General features: G+C 46.2%; 1 protein-coding gene across 3 annotated transcripts in view; it reads left to right on the top strand.

Annotated features, from left to right (window-relative positions):
* Positions 1-380: 380 nt before the first annotated feature.
* The window catches only part of IGDCC4 (immunoglobulin superfamily DCC subclass member 4), a 189,156-nt gene continuing 167,606 nt past the window's right edge, over positions 381-21,930 (top strand). Inside the window, exon 1 of one of the 3 annotated variants that reach the window (XM_063925602.1) lies at positions 381-533. Coding sequence is in view for 2 of the 3 variants with exons in the window: in XM_063925601.1 (XP_063781671.1) it covers positions 1,197-1,269 (73 nt within the window). In the remaining variant the exon portion in view is untranslated. Of the gene's footprint in view, positions 534-952; positions 1,270-21,930 lie in introns of those variants that run through there. The other 2 variants (XM_063925601.1, XM_063925600.1) reach the window with 2 other exon arrangements.

The raw sequence follows: 21,930 nt of genomic DNA on the forward strand, positions 1-21,930 counted from the left end.
GGGTTCTGGGGAAGTGATGCACTAGATGCAGTGATAAAATACTTTTTAGTAAATGTTATTTCAAGGTAAAACACATGCATTATACACTCATTTTTTTATCTATTGAGTTATATTAGATATTTCCATTGACCCTGGTACTGATTTACAGAAAGTATGTGACCCCAGCTATATCCAAGCTCTCCAGGATTTAATATGAGAGCTAAATTGCAGCCATTTTAATAGTAAAGTGAAGACAGCACAGCCAGTACTGTGTGTGCAGCCTGGAATGGAGTTGCAGCAGCGTATTAGGGGGGTGCCATGAACCAGGTGGCAGCTGCTCGCCATTCTCTCGCTGGGGCCCTCTGCAGCCTTGTTTGTCATCTTGTTTTGGAGTCCACATTGCCATGGCAGCGGGCGCTGGCATGCAGCATCCTGGCGAGACCACACTGCTCATCGGGACAGCTGCAGGGCTGGATCCTCCAAGGACTAAACAGATGGGAACCTCTAGGACAACAACAAGCACTAAGATACTCCAGAAACGTTTAGCATAGAGGGTAACTACTGCAAGAGAAATGTATATTTGTAAATCATGTCTGAGAAGAAAACACAGGGGGGCGCTGTTACTCTATGGGCAACTTGACTGAGAGCACTGAAGATTGGCACTTGGACTTGTAGTTCCACAGAGCCCTGGGGTTGCATAAATTTGGTCCACAAGGTGACATGATTGAAGGCACAGTGCAATGTTCCCCTGCCCATGTCAGTCTGATCCCCATCAGATAGTACCAGGGTGATGTAACCTGGCTCACTGCTTTGCTGTGTGTGTGGTGTGTAATGTAACTTTTACACAATGAGACAACAACACTGTGATTTCAGCAGTCACACAGGGTCTGCTCCTCGCCCTCCTGCTGTGATACATGACGCGCTGGGGGGCAGCAGCTTCTCCCAAACATGTGACCCCCTTTGTTAGAATGAGACAGTGGAGATGTCCTGAGACTGGCTCGGTAACCAATAGATGGCAGTAAGAGGACACTGAGATACCAAATGCCTAAATAAACATAAAGGGGGTTAAAAAAAAAAAAAAAAAAAGGAGAGAGAGAGGAGAGGAGAAAAACTTGTACAAGATGGCGTCTGACTGGAGGGAGAGGGAGCCCCTCTCTGCAGCCACGGGTTGGTGAGAGAGGGGCTCGGGCAGCCTGGGGGGGGACTGCACACACTACATGGCGCTGGGAAGGCTGGCACTGCTATGGGGATGGCACTGGGCAGGCTGCGTCCTGGTGGTAGCTGCTGGAGGTAAGTCCTGTGATTCGGGGCTGATGTGATACAGCAAGCTGTGAAACGAGGGAGTGGTGATAGATGTACCCCCCTCCCTACCCTAATTTGTCTGCGGGGTATATATTTGGCCAGCCACAAGTCACTGCTTGCCTGATGCATTCTTTATTTTTGTCCATCCTTTTGCAAATTGTGCCCCATGAGTGATGCTGCATTCTTGTAATGTGCCAGTGTAAGCCTTAGGGGGGGGGGGGGGGGGGGGGGGGAGAATTGGGCATAGGCATGATATGAGCTAGATCTGTATGCCCCCCCTCACTGGCTTGCCATGCACATCTCTCTATATTAATGGAGGAGTAGCGTTGGGCACAGTCGAGACCACTTCAGCCTGTTCATTACTATACAGTGACACTGACACAATGACATGCTGGTGTGCTACAATTATGTTGGTACCCAGATATATCATTATATTGATACATTTCATTCTAAATGACGCTGGTCTCCTGACAGGGTGGCATTGATATGCTGTTATATTGGCAGGTTATGGTATATTGTGCCTTTTAGTTATAGATATATGGTTAAATGGACACATTGTCTGTACACCTCATACCCTCAATACTTGCTTATGATGGACTGAAATTAGATTCAATTGCAGGAACACTGAATTCAAATACATTTATTTGTGCAGAAAGGTATGTTATATCCAAATAGTACATAGTACTGTAGCTGCACTAATCCGTTATTTTAAGGGTGATGATGATGAATCATGATGAGACACTAGACATTAATCTTTATTCTGCAATACACTACATTAGATACATGATGTTAGTTCACTTTTATGTTGTTCCCCTTGGCAACTGTAATACTTGTGCACATACAGTATAGGGTCTCGGTTTATTAAGTTGGGCTAAACGGTGAAATTAGTAGCACAGACAGTTGGCCGCACATATGTCTTTTCTCACACCATCTGCAGACAATTTTTCACTAAACCTGAATGATTTATTGAGGGAAAACCTATCGCTCTGTCTATCACATATACAGTGTCCTGTGCTTTGACAGAAATATATATATTTCACTTTGTGTTCAAATGTGCTGTAGAGCCAGGTGGAAACTAGTGCTCGGTTTTTATCCATTTCGGAGAAAAAAAAGACTGGCCACATAAAGACTGCCTAGGTCACCTGAGCCAAACCGTTCAAATTCATGTGTGCACCAAGATCTGAACTATCTGTCTGTAAAGTGCTGCACTCACTATTAGTGTGCAGTCAGGCCTCCTCTGCAAACATGTTCAGCAGCTGAATGTACTGTCTGACCTGTCTGATTTCTCCACATCACATATTAATGGGCATATGCGGTCTTTATGGGCCCATATAAGCAACTTTTACATGTATATTCGGGAAATGTTATTAATTGCTCCTTTTTTATATTAACATTTTCTTAGATGGCAATTGTCAATTTACCCTTTGTGGTTCTTTAAACATACCAGCTAGATTTTAAGTTTTAATGGGCCCTACACACTTGGCGACATACACGGGCGATATGAACGACATCGCTCATAAGTGAACGATATATCTTTCATGTCATTTAGTGTGTAGGCACCAACGATGAACGATGCGCGTCCCTGCGGTCTTTCATCGTTGGGTTTCCCTCGTTTAGCATAGCAAGCCAATTTGGACAGTGGTCGTTAATCGTTGAAAACGAACATCGTCCAAATTAGAAACATCGTCAAGTGTGTAGGGCCCATCAGAGGCAGATAATTGTTATACAGTTTATTTGTATCATTTTTTATTTCTTTAATTTAACTGAAACACGTTAAGACACATGTCTTCTGATGCTTAACAAACATATATATATATATATATATATATATATATATATATATATGTAAAAGCACAATTTTCCTGAACCTATTGCAAGGTTCTGCTATTTAAAAAGTTGAGGCGGCACTCCACACTGGTGGCGAAAAACTTGTATTAGAAAAATTACATCATGTTAAAAAATGTGCTCAAATAGGGGTTACATCATAACAACAATGTTTCAAAGCTTTCCAGCCTTTTCATCAGGTTGAGTAACCAGCGTGGACAAAAGTTGCTTTTGTCCACGCTGGTTACTCAACTTGATGAAAAGGCTGGAAAGCTTTGAAACATTGTTGTTATGATGTAACCCCTATTTGAGCACATTTTTTAACATGATGTAATTTTCTAATACAAGTTTTTCGCCACCAGTGTGGAGTGCCGCCTCAACTATTTTGCCAAAGCAGAACCTTGCAACAGGTTCAGGAAAACTGTGCTTCTAGATTTAACCAAGGAAGGCACCCCATCATTTATCTCATCATCCAGAGTGCCATACGTCCAGCCTGTGTGTGTGTATATATATATAGATATATATATATATAGATATATATATATATATATGTTATTTATTTACACACACGTACAATACTTCTGTAGGGTGCTGTTAAAGATGAATAGAGAGCTGTCATTACAGTTGTTATTTTTCCTGCACGGATGGTAAAAAACACAAGTCATTAGTCATACTGGTATATGGCAGTAGTTTATCTTTCTGAAGAGAAAAAAAAATCACTGACAGACTTGTTTCTGTCAGCTCTAGAATCGTTATACAGTTACATTATAGTCACAGAAGACCTAATGACAGTCATTATTTATATCCCACACCTCAAAACAGGTCCCCACTGGGGAAAGAACGAAACCTGACCAAAGATCAGCTACTGGCCACTGGCCCAAGGTCTGATAAGATAATTTTTAACAAGAAATCTTGTACCTGAACAAAATGCTCAGCATTCTACTGACACAAGCACTGCAGAGGGCACTTGTACATTACATGTAACTGTGCTCTAGAACAAAAGCATATTTGCCTTTTCAGTTTGTTTTTATGTTTACTCTTTCCTTTGTTATTGATAGCAACACTACCAACACTTATTGTTGTCTATTACAGGCTAGTTTATGTAATGCAATCTTGTTTGACAGACAATGGAATACAATGCAGTGGGGAATCAAATGTTGGTTGCAAAGTTGATCAAATGGTATGGAAATACGGGCCCTCATTCCGAGTTGATCGGTCGCAAGGCGAATTTAGCAGAGTTACACACGCTAAGCCGCCGCCTACTGGGAGTGAATCTTAGCTTCTTAAAATTGCGACTGATGTATTCGCAATAATGCGATTACTAACTACTTAGCAGTTTCAGAGTAGCTCCAGACTTACTCTGCCTGTGCGATCAGTTCAGTGCTTGTCGTTCCTGGTTGACGTCACAAACACACCCAGCGTTCGCCCAGGCACTCCCACCGTTTCCCCGGCCACTCCTGCGTTTTTTCCGGAAACGGTAGCGTTTTCAGCCACACGCCCCTGAAACGCCGTGTTTCCGCCCAGTAACACCCATTTCCTGTCAATCACATTACGATCGCCGGAGCGAAGAAAAAGCCGTGAGTAAAATTACTTTCTTCATAGTAAAGTTACTTGGCGCAGTCGCAGTGCGAACATTGCGCATGCGTACTAAGCGGATTTTCACTGCGATGCGATGAAAAATACCGAGCGAACAACTCGGAATGAGGGCCACGGTTTCAGAAATCAGGTTGAGGTACAGACTATATATGTGACCATTGTTCTATTCCATAAAAAGACTTTATAACTACAAGTCTCCAGACTAAAATTGGGATGTGTGACAATTGTTTCTGAAGTAATGATCTTTGTGATTGTTCTGTATATGGTAGAGATGCTGAAATGTGATCATTTTACAAGGAGACTGCATTCAGAATTTATTTTTTATGCCATTCTCAGGCCATGCAAATCAGAACTGGAAGACTGCTGTCTGATTGGTGTCATTAGTGTCATAGCATGGCACATGTCAAAAAAGACTAGCCTATCCACTTCTGCCGCTCTTACATAGAATTTGACAGTAGAAAAGAACCACATAGGCCATCTAGTGTGCCCCTTTTATTTAACCTTTTGGTAACCTCAACCTTATTTGAACGGTCAGTGGTGCTGACCGTTCCGACACCTGATTGATATCGACAGACCTGTGGAGGCATCCGGACTCCGGGATGCGCAGGAGATCTCGCATTATTCCTGACATCTCGCGCACACACCAGTGGAGCCAGCCAGGCTGGGAGACACAGCGCATGAGCACTGAGCTGATGCGCTGTGTGCTCTGCGGAGATCTCCGGAGGGGGTAGTTTACACTACCCCTCTTCGACAGACAAGATGTTAGTACATCTTGTTGGAGTGGCTTCCTGCTTTGCATCGGTAATGAGGCGAAGCATGAAGTGTTATAGCATGCCGCTATAATACATTACCCCCTTAGTTCTTTGTAAGGATATTCGTATGCCTATCCCAAGCATGTTTTAAATGCTCTGACTTAGGGGTCTATTCACGAAGCAGTGAAAAATTTGAGGAGGTTGCCCATGGCAACCAATCAGCTGCTCCGTACAATTGTATAGTATGCAAATTGTAAATGTTACTTCAATGCTGGCTCACTTCTCCACACGTTTCACTGATTCATGAATAGACCCCTTAACCTCAACCACCTCTGATCAGTATGATTTACCTATGGACACAATACCGACGGTCATAATCCCGACAGCCATTGACCTACAGTAAAAATACCGTCACGGTCATAATACAGACACTCATGCCGACATGTTCAAAATCCCGGCATAGTCAGAATACTGACATTTGAAATGCCGACATGTCAAAATACTGACATGAGTTTTTTTTATAGTTTTTTTGTTTTAATGTCGACATAGGTCGACATGGACACCGTCTACGTGTACAGCGTCCCCTCGCATGGCACGGTGCCTCGCTGCGCTCGGCACACTATTATATCCCCCCCCTCCAGGTCCACTGGGATGGTAAAGTATGAACAAATCTGTTTTTGGGCAAAAATTCCTTAAAAACGCTTGTCTGCATTTTGACATGTCGGCATTTCAAATGTCGGTATTCTGGCTATGTCGTCATTTTGAACATGTCGGCATAATGAATGTTGATATTTTGACCGCATCTGTATTTTGACTGTCGGTCAGTGGCTGTCGGGATTATGACCATTGGTAAATCAACTGCTATTCCTGATGGGAGCCTATTCCATCTTTCCACTACCCTATCTGTGAAGTCATTTTTCCTCACATTTCCCCTAAACCTACAGTACCTCCCTCCATGGTGCATGTCCTTGTGTTCTAATACTTTTCTTCCTTTGTAGAATGTTTCCCTCCTGGACCTTGTTAAAACCCTTGATATATTTGAAAGTTTCTATCATATCCCCCCTTTTCCTGTACATGTTAAGAAATTTTAATCTTTCCAGGCACCATTTTAGTTGCCTTTTGTACACTCTCTAATGTATTTATACCCTCAGTTTCTGCCACCCTGATGCTTATTTCAGTGTCATGTCTGGTGATCCCGCAATGTTTATATACTATGTACTTGTCTTGTACTGTAAGTCACAGTTTTTATTTTTCTATTTTGTTTAGGCACTGTTAGGCACTGCAGGACCCTTGTGGCGCCATATAAATAAAGGATAATAATGATAATCCATTAGACCAGTGCCTTTCTAGACCATTGCTATTATTATAAATTCCTGACTGATCATGGCATGGTCAGTCAGGGGATGCGCCAGTGACTGACACAATTCCCAACTATTTCTATTAATGACGAGGATTGCAGAGATTGCACACACTGCTGACTGCTAGTGCATACAGTGCATCCGGAAAATATTCACAGCGCTTCACTTTCTCTTATGTCCTAGAGGATACTGGGTTTCCATTTAGTACCATGGGGTATAGACGGGTCCACTAGGAGCCATGGGCACTTTAAGAATTTGATAGTGTGGACTGGCTCCTCCCTCTATGCCCCTCCTACCAGACTCAGTTTAGAAAATGTGCCCGGAGGAGCTGGTCACACTTATGGAAGCTCCTGAAGAGTTTTCTGCATTTATTTTATATGTTCGTTATTTTCAGGCAGGGCTGGTTGGCACCAGCCTGCCTGCTTCGTGGGATTTAGGAGGGGTAACGGCCCAACCTCTTGAAGGGTTAATGGTCCCGTTCCCCGCTGACAGGACACTGAGGTCCTGAGGGAACTATTCTCAAGCCCCACCACGGCGAGCGTACATTCCCGCAGCACGCCGCTACCCCTAACAGAGCCAGAAGAATGAAGAGCGGTGAGTACTAAGCCGGCGTCCCTTCTAGCAGGTCGCCGGCCATTATGGCGGCATGAGGGAACGGAGACGCACAGCTTCTAACAGGGCGGAATGCGTCTCCAGACACAGTATACATCTGCGTATCAGTACACTGTACACAGTACCCACACTGGCAAAAACAGCCTCAAGACGGTTTTCTCTCCATTTTAAGCACCAGATTACCTCAGCCAGTATAAAAAAAGCGGGAAGACCACGTGCCATTGAAGGGGCTTCAATATGAGCGTATCCAGCAGCTCACCAGCTCCATTTTCTCTCTGCAGTGGACACAGAAGCTAACTGACATGGACTCGCAGCTCTTCCGGAGAGACTCCAGATTACCTCAGCGGTACCAGGGGGTCATAGCAGGGGGGGTGGGATTAGTAGTGTACTAGGTCCCCTATCAGGGTACTTAGTCTGCGACCCAGCTAAGCTTGACATTAGCGATAAGGGCGCGGTGGGGGCTGGCTCCAAATAACTCTATGTCTCCCTGAAGGGCTCTTTATGGGTTAATTGTGCTTAACCTTTTCCTGTGTGTGTGTGCTGTCACATTTACATTATGTCAGGCAAAGAGTGTGTTTCTTGTACAGTGGAGTGTTCCTTCACCAGGGGGCTCACTACTGGGTACTCAGGGTAGTGCACCTTCCCAGAATAGCAGGGCTGAACCATAATGGGTTAATTCCATTAAGGGAATGATCTCAAATATTTCTACAAAGCTATCCCGCAATGAGAAAGAGACGCAATACTTAAGACAGACTGTGGATGAGTTTCTGAATAGAGACTCAGTCCCCAAACCAGCGTCTCAATCCCCTCCCATTTGTCCGCAAAAATTATCTCTGGCCCATATACTGCAGTCTGACTCTGATGCTGATGGGTCAGACATGGATGTGGAATTGGAGCGGGGGGTGGGGGGGTGCTACTCGTGGATTGGGAGCGGGGGGGGGGGGTGCTACTCTGTCACAGGGACTTGAGGCTCTTATAGAGGCTATCAGAGAGGTTCTGCAAATTCCTAATAAGGTGTCAGAGGAGTGTGAGGAATCTTATTTTAATGTAAAAAAGAAGTCCTCAGTCACTTTTCCTGCATCAAAGGAATTGAATACCCTGTTTGAAGAACCGTGGGTTAATCCTGATAAGAAATTTCAAATCCCTAAAAGGTTGCTCTCATCTTTCCCTTTTCCTCCGGAGGATAAGAAAAATGGAAAAATACACCGATAGTGGACGCATCAGTCTCTAGGCTGTCATGAATAATTGTATTGCCTGTCCCTAGTGCAGCCTCCCTAAAAGATTCGGCTGATCGTAAAATTGAGACTACACTCAAATCATTGTACACAGCTGCTGGGGTGGCCCAAAGACCCACTATTGCATGTGCGTGGATCACAAAAGCCATTGCTAAATGGTCAGGTAACCTAATTGAGGGGTTAGATTTCTTGTCTAGGGGGGATGTTGTTTTACTCCTGCCGCATATACAGGACTCTGCAAACTTTATGGTGGAAGCCATAAAAGAGATTGGTTTGCTTAATGCACGCACCACCGCTATGGCAGTGTCAGCACGCAGGACCTTGTGGTTACGCCAGTGGACTGCTGATGCGGACTCCAGGAAAGGCGTGGAAGGCCTACCATTCACAGGAGAGGCCTTGTTTGGAGACGAACTAGACAAATGGATCTCCAAAGCTACTGCGTATAAGTTTACGTATCTTCCTTCCGCAGCTCCTCCAGCCAGAAAAGCTTATTCAGCTTCAAATTTACAGTCCTTTCGGACAGCCAAGTTTAAGGGAAAATCCAGGTTCTTCTATGGCCTCCAGAGGCGCAAGAGGTAAACCACGCAAACCAGCAACTGCAGGTGCTCAGAAACAGAGCTCAGGCTCTGCTTCCTCAAAGCCTTCAGCATGATGGTGGACCGCGATGCCTGGAGGACTGTCAGGTGGGAGCCCGACTAAAATTCTTCAGTCACATCTGGTCAAGTTCGTGCCGGGATCCCTGGGTCATAGATCTTATTTCCCATGGCTACAGACTGGAGTTCCAAGAGCTCCCACCTCACAGATTCTTCAAATCAGGCTTACCAGCTTCACAAGTGGCAAGTATAACTTTACAGCAGGCCATCCAGAAACTGGTACAGACTCAAGTCATTGTTCCAGTTCCACCTCATCTGCACAACAAGAGGTACTATTCCAACTTGTTTGCAGTACCGAAACCGGACGGGTCGGTATGGCCAATTCTGAACCTCAAGTCCTTGAACCCATTCTTAAGAGTGTTCAAGTTCAAGATGGAGTCTCTGAGAGCGGTGATCTCAGGTCTGGAGGAAGGGGAATTCCTAGTGTCTCTGGATATCAAGGATGCATACCTTCACATTCCGATCTGGCTGCCTCATCAGGCTTATCTACGGTTTGCACTGCAGGACTGTCACTACCAGTTCCAGGCCCTGCCATTTGGTCTCTCCACGACACTGAGGGTGTTCACCAAAGTGATGGCAGAGATGATGTTTATACTCCGCAAGTAGGGAGTGAACATAATTCCGTACCTGGACGATCTTCTGATAAAGGTGCCGTCCAGGGAGAGGTTGCTGGACAGCATTGGTCTCTCAACCAAACTTCTCCAGGATCACGGGTGGATTCTGAACCTTCCGAAATCTCACCTAGAGCCAACATGGAGGCTCCCATTCCTGGGAATGATACTGGACACGGAGTCGCAGAAAGTGTTCCTTCCGTTGGAAAAGGCATTGGTGATTCAGTCAATGGGTCGGGATGTCCTGAAGCCAACCCAGATATCGGTGCATCTATCCATTTGCCTTCTGGCGAAAATGGTGGCCTCTTACGAGGCTCTTCAATACGGAAGGTTTCACACAAGACCCACCAGCTCAATCTGTTGGATAAATGGTCCGGATCGCATCTTCACCTGCACCAGAGGATCTGGTGCAAAAGCCAGGATCTCCCTTCTGTGGTGGATACAGATTTCTCACCTCGTCGAGGGTCAGAGGTTCAGAATTCAGGACTGGATCCTGTTAACCACGGACGCAAGCCTCAGAGGTTGAGGAGCAGTCACCCAGGGGGTGCAGTTTCAAGCAAGATGGTCAAGTCAGGAAGTCATCCTTCCAATCAACATTCTTGAACTCAGGGCCATATACAACGCCCTTCTGCAGGCCTTATCTTCTTCACGATCGAGCCATTCAGGTCCAGTAGGGCAATGTGACGGCAGTGATGTACATAAACCGACAGGGCGGAACGAAAAGCAGAGCAGCAATGTCAGAGGTGCCAAGAATTCTCCTCTGGGATGAAAAAAACGCTGTGGCATTGTCAGCGGTCTTCATTCCGGGAGTAGACAACTGGGTGATGCTGACTTCCTCAGCAGACACTACATGCACCCGGGGGAGTGGGGACTTCACCCGGAGGTGTTCAGGTGCTAGACACGTCAGTGGGGATATCCACATATTGAAATGAGGGCCTTTCGTCTCAACAAGAAGCTCAAGCGGTGTTTTCCAGGTCGAGAGACCCACAGGCAGTGGCAGTGGACGCCCTGGCGACTCCATGGGTCTATCAGATGGTGTACGTGTTTCCTCCACTTCCTCTGATCCCGAGAATTCTCAAAAGAATAAAAAGGGAAAAGGCTCAAGCAATACTCATTGCTCCAGACTGGCCAAGAAGGGCCTGGTAGGCGGACCCTATGGAGATGCTCCTCGAAGATCCATGGCCTCTACCTCTTCGCGAGGATCTTCTGCAACAGGGCCCGTTCGTCTATCAGGACTTACCGAGCTATGTTTGATGGCATGGAAGTTGAATGGCTGATTCTAGCTAGAAGAGGGATCAGTAACAAAGTTATCTTGACTATGATCCAAGCCAGGAAGGGGGTAACGTCTAAACATTATCACCGTATTTGGAAGAAATACGTCTCTTGGTGTGAGAGCAAAACGTATTCTGTGGTGGAATTTCACCTGGAACGTTTTCTGCTTTTTCTGCAGGCAGGTGTGGATGTGGGCCTACGTCTGGGCTCCATAAAAGTCCAGATTTCGGCCATGTCCATTTTCTTTCAAAAACAATTGGGTTCTCTCCCTGAGGTCCAGATGTTTTTGAAAGGTGTTCTGCGCATCCAACCTCCCTTTGTTTCTCCCATGGCACTTTGGGATCTCAATGTGGTGCTGCAATTCCTCCAATCAGACTGGTTTGAACCATTACAGGAGGTGGACATAAAATATCTTACGTGGAAGACCGTCACACTGTTGGCCTTGGCTTCAGCAAGACGTGTGTCGTAGCTGGGGGCTTTGTCTCACAAGAGCCCCTACTTAATTTTCCATGAGGACAGAGCTGAACTCAGAACTCGTCAGCAATTTCTTCCGAAAGTGATGTCTGCGTTTCACATCAACCAACCTATTGTGGTTCCGGTTATCACCAACACTTCCACTACTTCAAAGTCTTTGGATGTTGTGAGGGCTTTGAAGGTGCACGTAAAGAGGACAGCTCGTCACAGGAAATCCGATTCGCTGTTCGTTCTATATGATCTCAATAAAATTGGGTGTCCTGCTTCAAAGCAGTCTATTACACGCTGGATCAGGCTCACTATCTAGCATGCTTATTCCACGGCAGGATTGCCAGTTCCAAAATCTGTGCAGGCCCACTCTACTAGGTCGTTGGGTTCTTCTTGGGCGGCTGCCCAGGGTGTCTCGGCTTTACAGCTCTGCCGAGAGGCTACTTGGTCTGGTTCGAACATGTTTGCTAAGTTCTACAAGTTCGATACTTTGGCCTCTGAGGACCTTCAGTTTGGTCAATCAGTTCTACAGGAACCTCAGCACTCTCCCACCCAGTTTGGGTACATCCCCATGGTACTAAATGGAACCCCAGTAACCTCTAGGACGTAAGAGAAAATAGGATTTTAATTACCTACCGGTAAATCCTTTTCTCGTAGTCCGTAGAGGATACTGGGCGCCCGCCCGGTGCTTCGTTCTTCCTGCACTGTTACTTGGTTAAGTATTGTTGGTCCATCTGTTGCTGTTCCTGTTTAAGGTTGGGTTAGCGTAGCTTTCCTCTTTTTGTGTGTGCTGGTTCGGAATCTCACCACTATCTTTATCTATCCTTCTCTCAAAGTATGTCCGTCACCTCAGGCACAGTTTCCACAGTTTCACAGAGTCTGGTAGGAGGGGCATAGAGGGAGGAGCCAGCCCACACTATCAAATTCTTAAAGTGCCTATGGCTCCTAGTGGACCCGTTTATACCCCATGGTACTTAATGGAACCCCAGTATCCTCTACGGACTACGAGAAAAGGATTTACCGGTAGGGGATTAAAATCCTATTTCTCTTACGTCCTAGAGGATGCTGCGGTACCATCTATACCCCATGGAACTAAAATGGACCCCAGCATCCTCTAAGACGTAAGAGAAAATAGGATTTTAATTACCTACCTGTAAATCCTTTTCTCGTAGTCCGTAGAGGATACTGGGGTTCCATTTAGTACCATGGGGTATAGACGGTTCTGCAGGAGCCTTAGGCACTTTAAGACTTTTTAACAGTGTGAACTGGCTCCTCCCTCTATGCCCCTCCTCCAGACCTCCGTTTAGAAAATGTGCCCGGGAGACTGGATGCACACCAGTGGAGCTCTACAGAGTTCTGCTGGAAAAGACTTTGTTAGGTTTTTTTATTTTACAGGAAAGCTGCTGGCAACAGCTTCCCTGCTTCGTGGGACTTAGGGGGGGAAGTAGGAACCAACTTCTCAATTAGTTCAATGGCTCTGCTTCCGCTGACAGGACACCATTAGCTCCTGAAGGGTACTGAACACAGCCCTTGCCTTGCTGCTGCTCACTCCCACAGCACTGCCGCCACCCCCTAACAGAGCCAGAAGTCAGAAGGCTGGTGAGTATTTACCGGAGACCTGCAGAGAGGGGCCCTCCGGTCATCTTGGAGGCAGTAAGGTACCAGCGCAGCGCGCGATGCTGCGCACAAACATGTCTCACAGGACAGGGTGGAGGGGGCGCTCTGAGGGACATAAAAAATAAACTCCTTACTCTCACTGGCGATAAAGTACACACAAGGGAGCCGCTGGTGTGCATACCCCTGCCAGTATAAATATTGTATTACTGAGGCTGAACCGCGCCATTACAGGGGGCGGGGCTTCTCCTCAGACTTGCTAGTAACACTTCGGCGCCATTTTCTCCTCACAGAGACGCCGGAGCGCTGATCCTGAACGCTGCTTCTCCTCACACATCGCTGATACAAGTATCAGGGTGTTATAGAAGGGGAGGGGAGCACATAGTTTATTAAGTCTGCGGGCTTCATATTGGAAAGAAAGCGCTGTGGTTGTGTATTTATTGTATGCAATACATATAGGGCGCGTGGTGTGGACTGGCAATTCCCTCTGGGTCTCTCTGACAGACTTTAGGTAGATCTGTCCCCAATAGCTCCCCTGTGTGTGAGTGGTGTGACTGTACACGTGTGTACCATGTCTACAGAAAGTTCTTCCCCAGAGGAACCCATTTTGGAGGCACAAGAGTGTTCTAAGCCTGTGTGAGTGAGAAAGCTGCAGAGTAATATGTCTAAGCTAGCAAAGAAATTCTCTGAGTCTGACCAACAGACAAAGCAATGGAGACAGTCTGTGGAGGATGCTCTGTTTGCTGATTTCTCCACGTCACCCACTCGGGGACCCCTCCTGTTCCCAGAAAAGGTCTCTGGCCCAAATTATGCAAAGGGACATTGACACAGATTCCGACACTGAAGTCGACACTGGAGATTTGAGGTGGGTAGATCCCAAACTGGCTAAGAGCATTCAATGTATGATAGTCGCTATAAAAGAGGTGTTGGAATTTCCGGACACAACACCTCCACCTGAGGAAAAAGATTATTTTAAATTAAATAAAAAACAGGTGGTGACTTTTCCTCCGTCTAAGGACGTAAATATATTCTTTGAGGAATCCTGGGCTAACCCGGAAAAGAAGTTTGTTATCCCTAGAAGGTTGCGGGTAGCGTACCCTTTCCCTGAAGAGGACAGGCGTAAGTGGGAGTCACCCCCAATGATAGACACCTCAGTTTCTAGGTTGTCAAAGAAAATTATTTTACCTGCCCCAGGGTCAGCTTCATTAAAAGAACCTGCTGACCGCAAATTAGAGACGACTTTAAAGTCCATCTATGTTGCTACGGGTACGTTACTCAGGCCCACAATTGCTTCTGCGTGGGTAGGTAACGCAGTGGAAAAGTGGGCAGACAATTTAATTGTTAATATTGACACGGTCGATAAAGATGATATGCTCCAAATTCTAGGTCATATCAAAGATTCTGCAGGTTAATTGGTTGAGGCTATGAAGGACGTTGGCTTACTGGGCTCAAGGACCTCTGCTATGGCGATTTCAGCCCGCAGGGAGCTTTGGATCCACCAATGTAATGCTGACGCTGAATCCAAAAGAAATATTGAGGCGCTCCCCTACAATGGTGAGGCCCTCTTTGGAGAGAAACTAGATGCCATGATCAATGAAGTCAGCATTTCTGCCGTCGTCAGCTGCACCGGCTAAAAAAGTATATCATTCTAATACTATGCAGTCCTTTCGGCCCAACAAGTACAAAAAGGCTAAGAGTACCCCTACAACACCGTCAGGCTCCCAGGAGCACTACTTCTGCAAAAGCCACAGCATGACGCTGGGGCTCCTTTGTGGGAGTGCGATCGGGTGGGGGCACGTCTACTATTTTTCAGCCAAGTCTGACTTCACTCAGACCTGGATCCTTGGATATTACAGATAGTATCCCAAGGTTACAGGTTGGAATTTCAAGACCTTCCCCCATGCCGATTTTTCAAATCAGCCTTGCCACTTTCTGCTCAGGACAGCACAAATGTCCTGAACGCAATACACAAACTATGTCAAGACAAAGTAATTTCCTTGGTTCCTGCCGAACAAAGGGACCAAGGCTTTTATTCAAGCCTGTTTGTGGTGCCGAAGCCAGATGACTCGGTCAGACCGATTTTAAACCTAAAATCTTTGAATCTTTATTTGAAAAGGTTCAAATTCAAGATGGAATCCTTGAGAGCGGTGATTTCCAGTTTGGAAGAAAAGGAATTTCTGGTGTCAGTGGACATCAAGGATGCTTACTTGCATGTCCCCATTTACCCGCCACATCAAGCATACCTTAGGTTTGCGGTTCAGGATTGCCACTACCAATTCCAGAAATTACCGTTCAGGCTCTCCACGGCTCAGAGAATATTCACCAAGGTGATGGCGGAGATGATGGTTCTCATTCGCAAACAAGGAATCAACATAATTCCATACTTGGACGATCTCCTCATAAAAGCGAGATCCAGGTACAAGCTACTCCAGAACATAGCATTATCCCTGAAAGTGCTTCAACAGCACGGTTGGATCATCAACTTTCCAAAATCCCAGTTGGAACCGACAATGAGATTATCATTTTTGGGAATGATACTGGACACCGAGGTACAGAGAGTATTTCTACCGGTGGAAAAGGCTCAGGAGATCCACAGCATGGTCAAACAACTTTTGAGACCAAGAACAGTATCAATTCATCAGTGCATTCGCCTGTAGGGGAAAATGGTAGCGGCTTATGAGGCGCTACAATATGGCCGATTCCATGCCAGGGTTTTCCAGTGGGACCTACTGGACAAGTGGTCGGGTCGCATCGCCACATGCATCAAAGGATAACCTTGTCAGCGAAAGCCAGAATTTTGCTCCTGTGGTGGCTACAAATTTCTCACCTCCTGGAGGGACGCAGGTTCGAGATTCAGGCCTGGATCCTGGTGACCACGGATGCAAGTTTCCGAGGATGGGCAGCAGTCACGCCAGGTGAAAGCTTCCAAAGAAGATTGGTCAAGTTAAGTAACGCACCTTCACATAAACATTCTAGAGTTGAGAACTGTGTACAACAGTCTTCATCAAGTGGCATACCTTGTTCAAGGTCGTCCCATACAGATCCAGTCAGACAATGTGACGGCAGTAGCCTACATAAACCGTCAAGGCGGAACACAAAGCAGAGCAGCAATGGCAGAGGTGACAAAGATACTTCTCTGGGCAGAAAGACATGCAAAAGCACTGTCGGCAATTTTCATTCCGGGAGTGGACAACTGGGAAGCAGACTTCCTCAGCAGACACGATCTCCATCCAGGAGAATGGGGCCTCCACCCAGAAGTCTTTGTGGAGGTGGCAAGTTGTTGGGGCATTCCCCAAGTGACCATGATGGCGTCACACCTCAACAAGAAGCTTCAAAAATATTGTTCCAGGTCGAGAGACCCACAAGCAATAGCAATAGACGCACTGGTGACTCAGTGGGTGTTTCAGTCGGTGGATCTGTTCCCTCCACTTCCATTTATCCGAAAGGTTCTCAAGATCATCAGGAGAACAAGAGTTCGAGCAATCCTCATTGCTCCAGACTGGCGAAGGAGGGCCTGGTATCCAGATCTTCAAGAGTTATTACTGGAAGATCCTCTGCCTCTTCCTCTGCGTGAGGACCTGCTTCAGCAGGAGCTGTTAGTTTATCAGGACTTACCGCGGCTGCGTTTGACGGCATTGGGTTTGAGCGCCAGATCCTAGCCTGTAAGGGTATTCCCAATGAAGTCATTCCCACACTTATTTTGGCCAGGAAAGGGGTAACATCCAAACATTATCATCGTATTTGGAGAAAATATGTATCTTGGTGTGAATCCAAGAAGTCTCCTGCGGTGGAGTTTTAATTAGGATGACTTCTCCTATTTCTACAGGTGGGTGTGGATGCTGGATTGAGATTAGGGTCTATCAAGGTTCAGATTTCGGCCTTGTCAGTTTTCTTTCAGAATCAGTTGGCTTCCCTTCCTGAGGTCCAACCGCCCTTTGTGTGGTGTTGTAGTTCCTTAAATCGGACTGGTTTGAGCCTCTGCAAGAGGTGGAGTTGAAGTTTCTCACTTGGAAAGTGGTCATGCTGTTGGCCTTTGCCTCAGGCAGACGAGTGTCTGAGTTAGGAGATCTATCACACAAGAGTCCTTATTTAATCTTTCATGAAGATAGGGCTGAACTGAGAACACGTCAGCACTTTCTTCCGAAGGTTTTGTCTTCTTTCCATATCAACCAACCAGTGGTGGTGCCAGTGGCTTCTGACACCTCAGCCGTTTCAAAGTCCTTGGATGATGTCAGAGCGTTGAGGACTTATGTTGCAAGAACGGCTCGGATAAGGAAAACAGAATCTTTGTTTGTCCTCTATGACCCCAACAAGATTGGGGGTCCTACTTCTAAGCAGACTATTGCGCGCTGGATCAGGGGTACCATTCAGCATGCTCATTCTACGTCAGGATTGCCGTTACCGACTTCGGTAAAAGCCCACTCTACAAGAAAAGTGGGTTCGTCCTGGGCGGCTGCCCGGGGTGTCTCGGCTTTGCAAATCTGCCGAGCTGCTACTTGGTCAGGTGCAAACACGTTTGCTAAGTTTTATAAGTTTGACACCTTGGCTGCTGACGACCTAAAATTTGGTCAGTCAGTTCTGCAGGAACATTAGCACTTTCTTGCCCGTACTGGGAGCTTTGGTACATCCCCATGGTACTAAAATGGACCCCAGCATCCTCTAGGATGTAAGAGGAAATAAGATTTTAATTACCTGCCGGTAAATCCGGTAAATCCTGCTGGTAGAGGATGCTGGGCGCCCTGCTTCAGCAGTGGCCGTTAGTTTATCAGGACTTACTGCGGCTGCGTTTGATGGCATGGCTGCTGAGCGCCAGATCCCAGCCTGTAAGGGTATTCCCAATGAAGTCATTCCCACACTTATTCTGCCCAGGAAAGGGGTAACATCCAAACATTATCATCGTATTTGGAGAAAATATGTATCTTGGTGTGAATCCAAGAAGTCTCCTGCGGTGGAGTTTCAATTAGGACGACTTCTCCTATTTCTACAGGCGGGTGTAGATGCTGGATTGAGATTAGGGTCTATCAAGGTTCAGATTTCGGCCTTGTTAGTTTTCTTTCAGAATCAGTTGGCTTCCCTTCCTGAGGTCCAGACGTTCGTGAAGGGAGTTCTGCGCATCCAACCGCCCTTTGTGTGGTGTTGTAGTTCCTTAAATCGGACTGGTTTGATCCTCTGCAAGAGGTGGAGTTGAAGTTTCTCACTTGGAAAGTGGTCATGCTGTTGTCCTTGGTCTCAGGCAGATGAGTGTCTGAGTTAGGAGATCTATCACACAAGAGTCCTTATTTAATATTTCATGAAGATAGGGCTGAACTGAGAACACGTCAGCACTTTCTTCCGAAGGTTGTGTCTTCTTTCCATATCAACCAACCAGTGGTGGTGCCAGTGGCTTCTGACACCTCAGCCGTTTCAAAGTCCTTGGATGTCGTCAGAGCGTTGAGGACTTATGTTGCAAGAATGGCTCGGATAAGGAAAACAGAATCTTTGTTTGTCCTCTATGACTCCAACAAGATTGGGGGTCCTGCTTCTAAGCAGACTATTGCGCGCTGGATCAGGGGTACCATTCAGCACGCTCATTCTACGGCAGGATTGCCGTTACCAACTTCAGTAAAAGCCCACTCTACAAGAAAAGTAGGTTCGTCCTGGGCGGCTGCCCGGGGTGTCTCGGCTTTGCAAATCTGCCGAGCTGCTACTTGGTCAGGTGCAAACACGTTTGCTAAGTTTTATAAGTTTGACACCTTGGCTGCTGACGACCTAAAATTTGGTCAGTCAGTTCTGCAGGAACATTAGCACTTTCTTGCCCGTACTGGGAGCTTTGGTACATCCCCATGGTACTAAAATGGACCCCAGCATCCTCTAGGACGTAAGAGGAAATAGGATTTTAATTAACTGTTTGTAAATCCGGCAAATCCTGCCGGTAGAGGATGCTGGGCGCCCGCCCAGTGCTAATTTTTCCTGCTGATTACGTTTATCTTTTTGAACACGTGTTCAGATGTTGACAACTGTTACTGTTGCGTTATACATGCTGGTTGGCATGACTTATGTTAAAGGTCATGTTAGCCGACATGTTTTTTGTGTATGGTGTGAGCTGGTGTGAATCTCGCCACAAGTTTAATAGTAATTCCTCTCTCGAAAATGTCCATCTCCTCGGGCCCAGTTCCTATACTGAGGTCTGGAGGAGGGGCATAGAGGGAGGAGCCAGTTCACACTGTTAAAAAGTCTTAAAGTGCCGAAGGCTCCTGCGTAACTGTCTATACCCCATGGTACTAAAATGGACCCCAGCATCCTCTACGGACTACGAGAAAAGGATTTACCGGCAGGTAATTAAAATCCTATTTTTCTCTCCACATTTTGTTATGTTACACCTTTATTCCAAAATGGAATGGATTTTTTTATTTTTAATAAATTTGAAAAAAATCTAAAAAAACCTTTTATCACGTTGTCATTATAGGGTATTGTTTGTAGAATTTTGAGGGAAAAAATGAATTAATTCTATTTTGGAATAAGGCTGTAACATAACGAAATGTGGAAAAAGGGAAGCCCTGTGAATACTTTCCGGATGCACTGTATAATGACCTTTTTTCAATGTGTACCACAGAACTTACTTGTCCCCCCACAGATGGTATAGAATGGGGTTATCAGATTCCCATACTTGCCCTAGATATGACAGGGAGGAAGCTGACCTTTATCACTGTCTTTGGGAGTGTCTGGTGATCCAGGGCTTCTGGAGGCGGGTGACTGTGACCCACTAATACCCCTTTTCCACTAGCTTTAAAAACATGGGTAAATGCGCGCGGGGCGCGCATTTACCCGTGTTATTTCTTAGTGGAAACGGCCCCCTCTGCAAATTCCCGGATCAAGTGATCAGGGAATCCAACCTGGGTAGCTAGCCGGGTTGAACACGTGTTCAACCCGGTAAGCTGTGTCGGGTGTAAACTGTCCCAACTGTGTCAGCAGCAGCGTCACCAACCCGGCAATATGTCGGGTTGGTGAGCGCTGTGGGAAAGGGGGCTGTAGCACGGGGGTCGCAGCCGTGTCAGGCTCCCGGCTGCGACCCGTGCTACAGGTGGAAAAAGGGTATTAGTTAACTTTGTGCCTTTTACTCCAGAGTTGGCTGTTTGGGGAATCTTTCCGAGAGGGCAGAGACTTACTCTGGGCAGCAGAAAATGATTGCTTGCCATGAGTGCTGCACCAAAAAAGACAATTTTACAAGAATGGATACATCCAACCCCCATCAACTTTCAATTATATAGAGAGAAGCTTTATTTCATATTTTGCATGGATTGGGTGGAGGCATTAGTTGACAATTAGAAGGTTTCCTCTTTGTTTGATACATGGGAACGCTATATTACAACTTTATCAACCCCTGCACAATCTCAGATTTATCACAGTGTGTGACCTACCCAATGGTATGAAACCCGAATTCTCTTGGGTGATGCTCCTATTGTGTTGCCTGATGGGTGAGCACCAGACACCTTTCTTTCCCTCTTCCATTTTTACTTGTGTTAATTAGCTGCACTTATATTCGAGTATTGTATACTAATACCACTTTCATACGACCTGAGGCGGGTCGCACACGGGAGCCTGACACGGGAGCTCCCAGGGTGCGACCCGCCTCAGGCGCCCCGCTGCCGCTGTCTGCAACCCGGCAGCGGTGACGCAGTGGGGGCGGTGCTTGGAGATCACATGATCTCCAAGCGCCGCTCGTACACACACGGTGTACGGGAAACGGGTCGCATCGACCCGGCTCCCGTGCACACCGCACATTGAGCCGGATTGAACACAAGTTCAACCCTGCTCGCGACCAGGGTTGAAATACCGGGTCGCTCAACCCCGTATTTCAACCCTTACACCTTTCAGCCTGCACATAAACACGGGTTATTCGTGCTTATGTGCTAATAACCCATATTCATAGGTGGCGGTCTGAAAGGGGTATTTCCTATATATTACACAAGTCTTAAGCTACATGAGGGACCTTATATTGTACATGTCCTGTATCTGACTTCCTCTTTTCATGTATATTTATATCATTATTTGTTATCCTGTCTACACAATGTACATCTTTGGAAACGCAATATGGATTGTTTATTGTATATTATTTTCCAATGTGAATGCTCATCGTAATGTTTGACCCACACACGTATGTCTTGCTACTTTGTTAACAATGTTGTGCTTCAATAAATAAAATGTGAAAACAAAAATAATAATAATAATAATAATCATTAAAACGCCTCCGGAATGCCAATCTATCTTGGTTGTTCTGATTATAAGCAAAACAGACTATTTGGTCAATTTATTATTGCTCGCTAGTTTTCGCCAGTAAGTTTAATTTGTTATCACCGTTATTTCCTTTCAGTTTAATGCTATAGTGTGGCTATGTTATATGAAGGTCCAGGCATCTATTTCATACCTTCCAACTTTGTCCACCTATGAAGAGGGACACACGCGCGGTGAAGCCGCGCGCGCTCCCGAAAAAGGGGAATGGCCTATGAAAAGGGGGCATGGCTTTGCGGAGAACCCGCAAACGCAAGCCACGCCCCCATTTTTGTCACTGAGGGGGCATGCCCAGCGCTCTGTGAGCTGCTGGCATGCCCTCTCTCCCACTGTCTGTACTGAATAGACGATGGGGTATATTTACTAAGCTCCCGATTTTGACCGATTTGCTG

The sequence above is a fragment of the Pseudophryne corroboree genome, chromosome 6, assembly GCF_028390025.1.
Source record: "Pseudophryne corroboree isolate aPseCor3 chromosome 6, aPseCor3.hap2, whole genome shotgun sequence".
NCBI lineage: Eukaryota > Metazoa > Chordata > Amphibia > Anura > Myobatrachidae > Pseudophryne > Pseudophryne corroboree.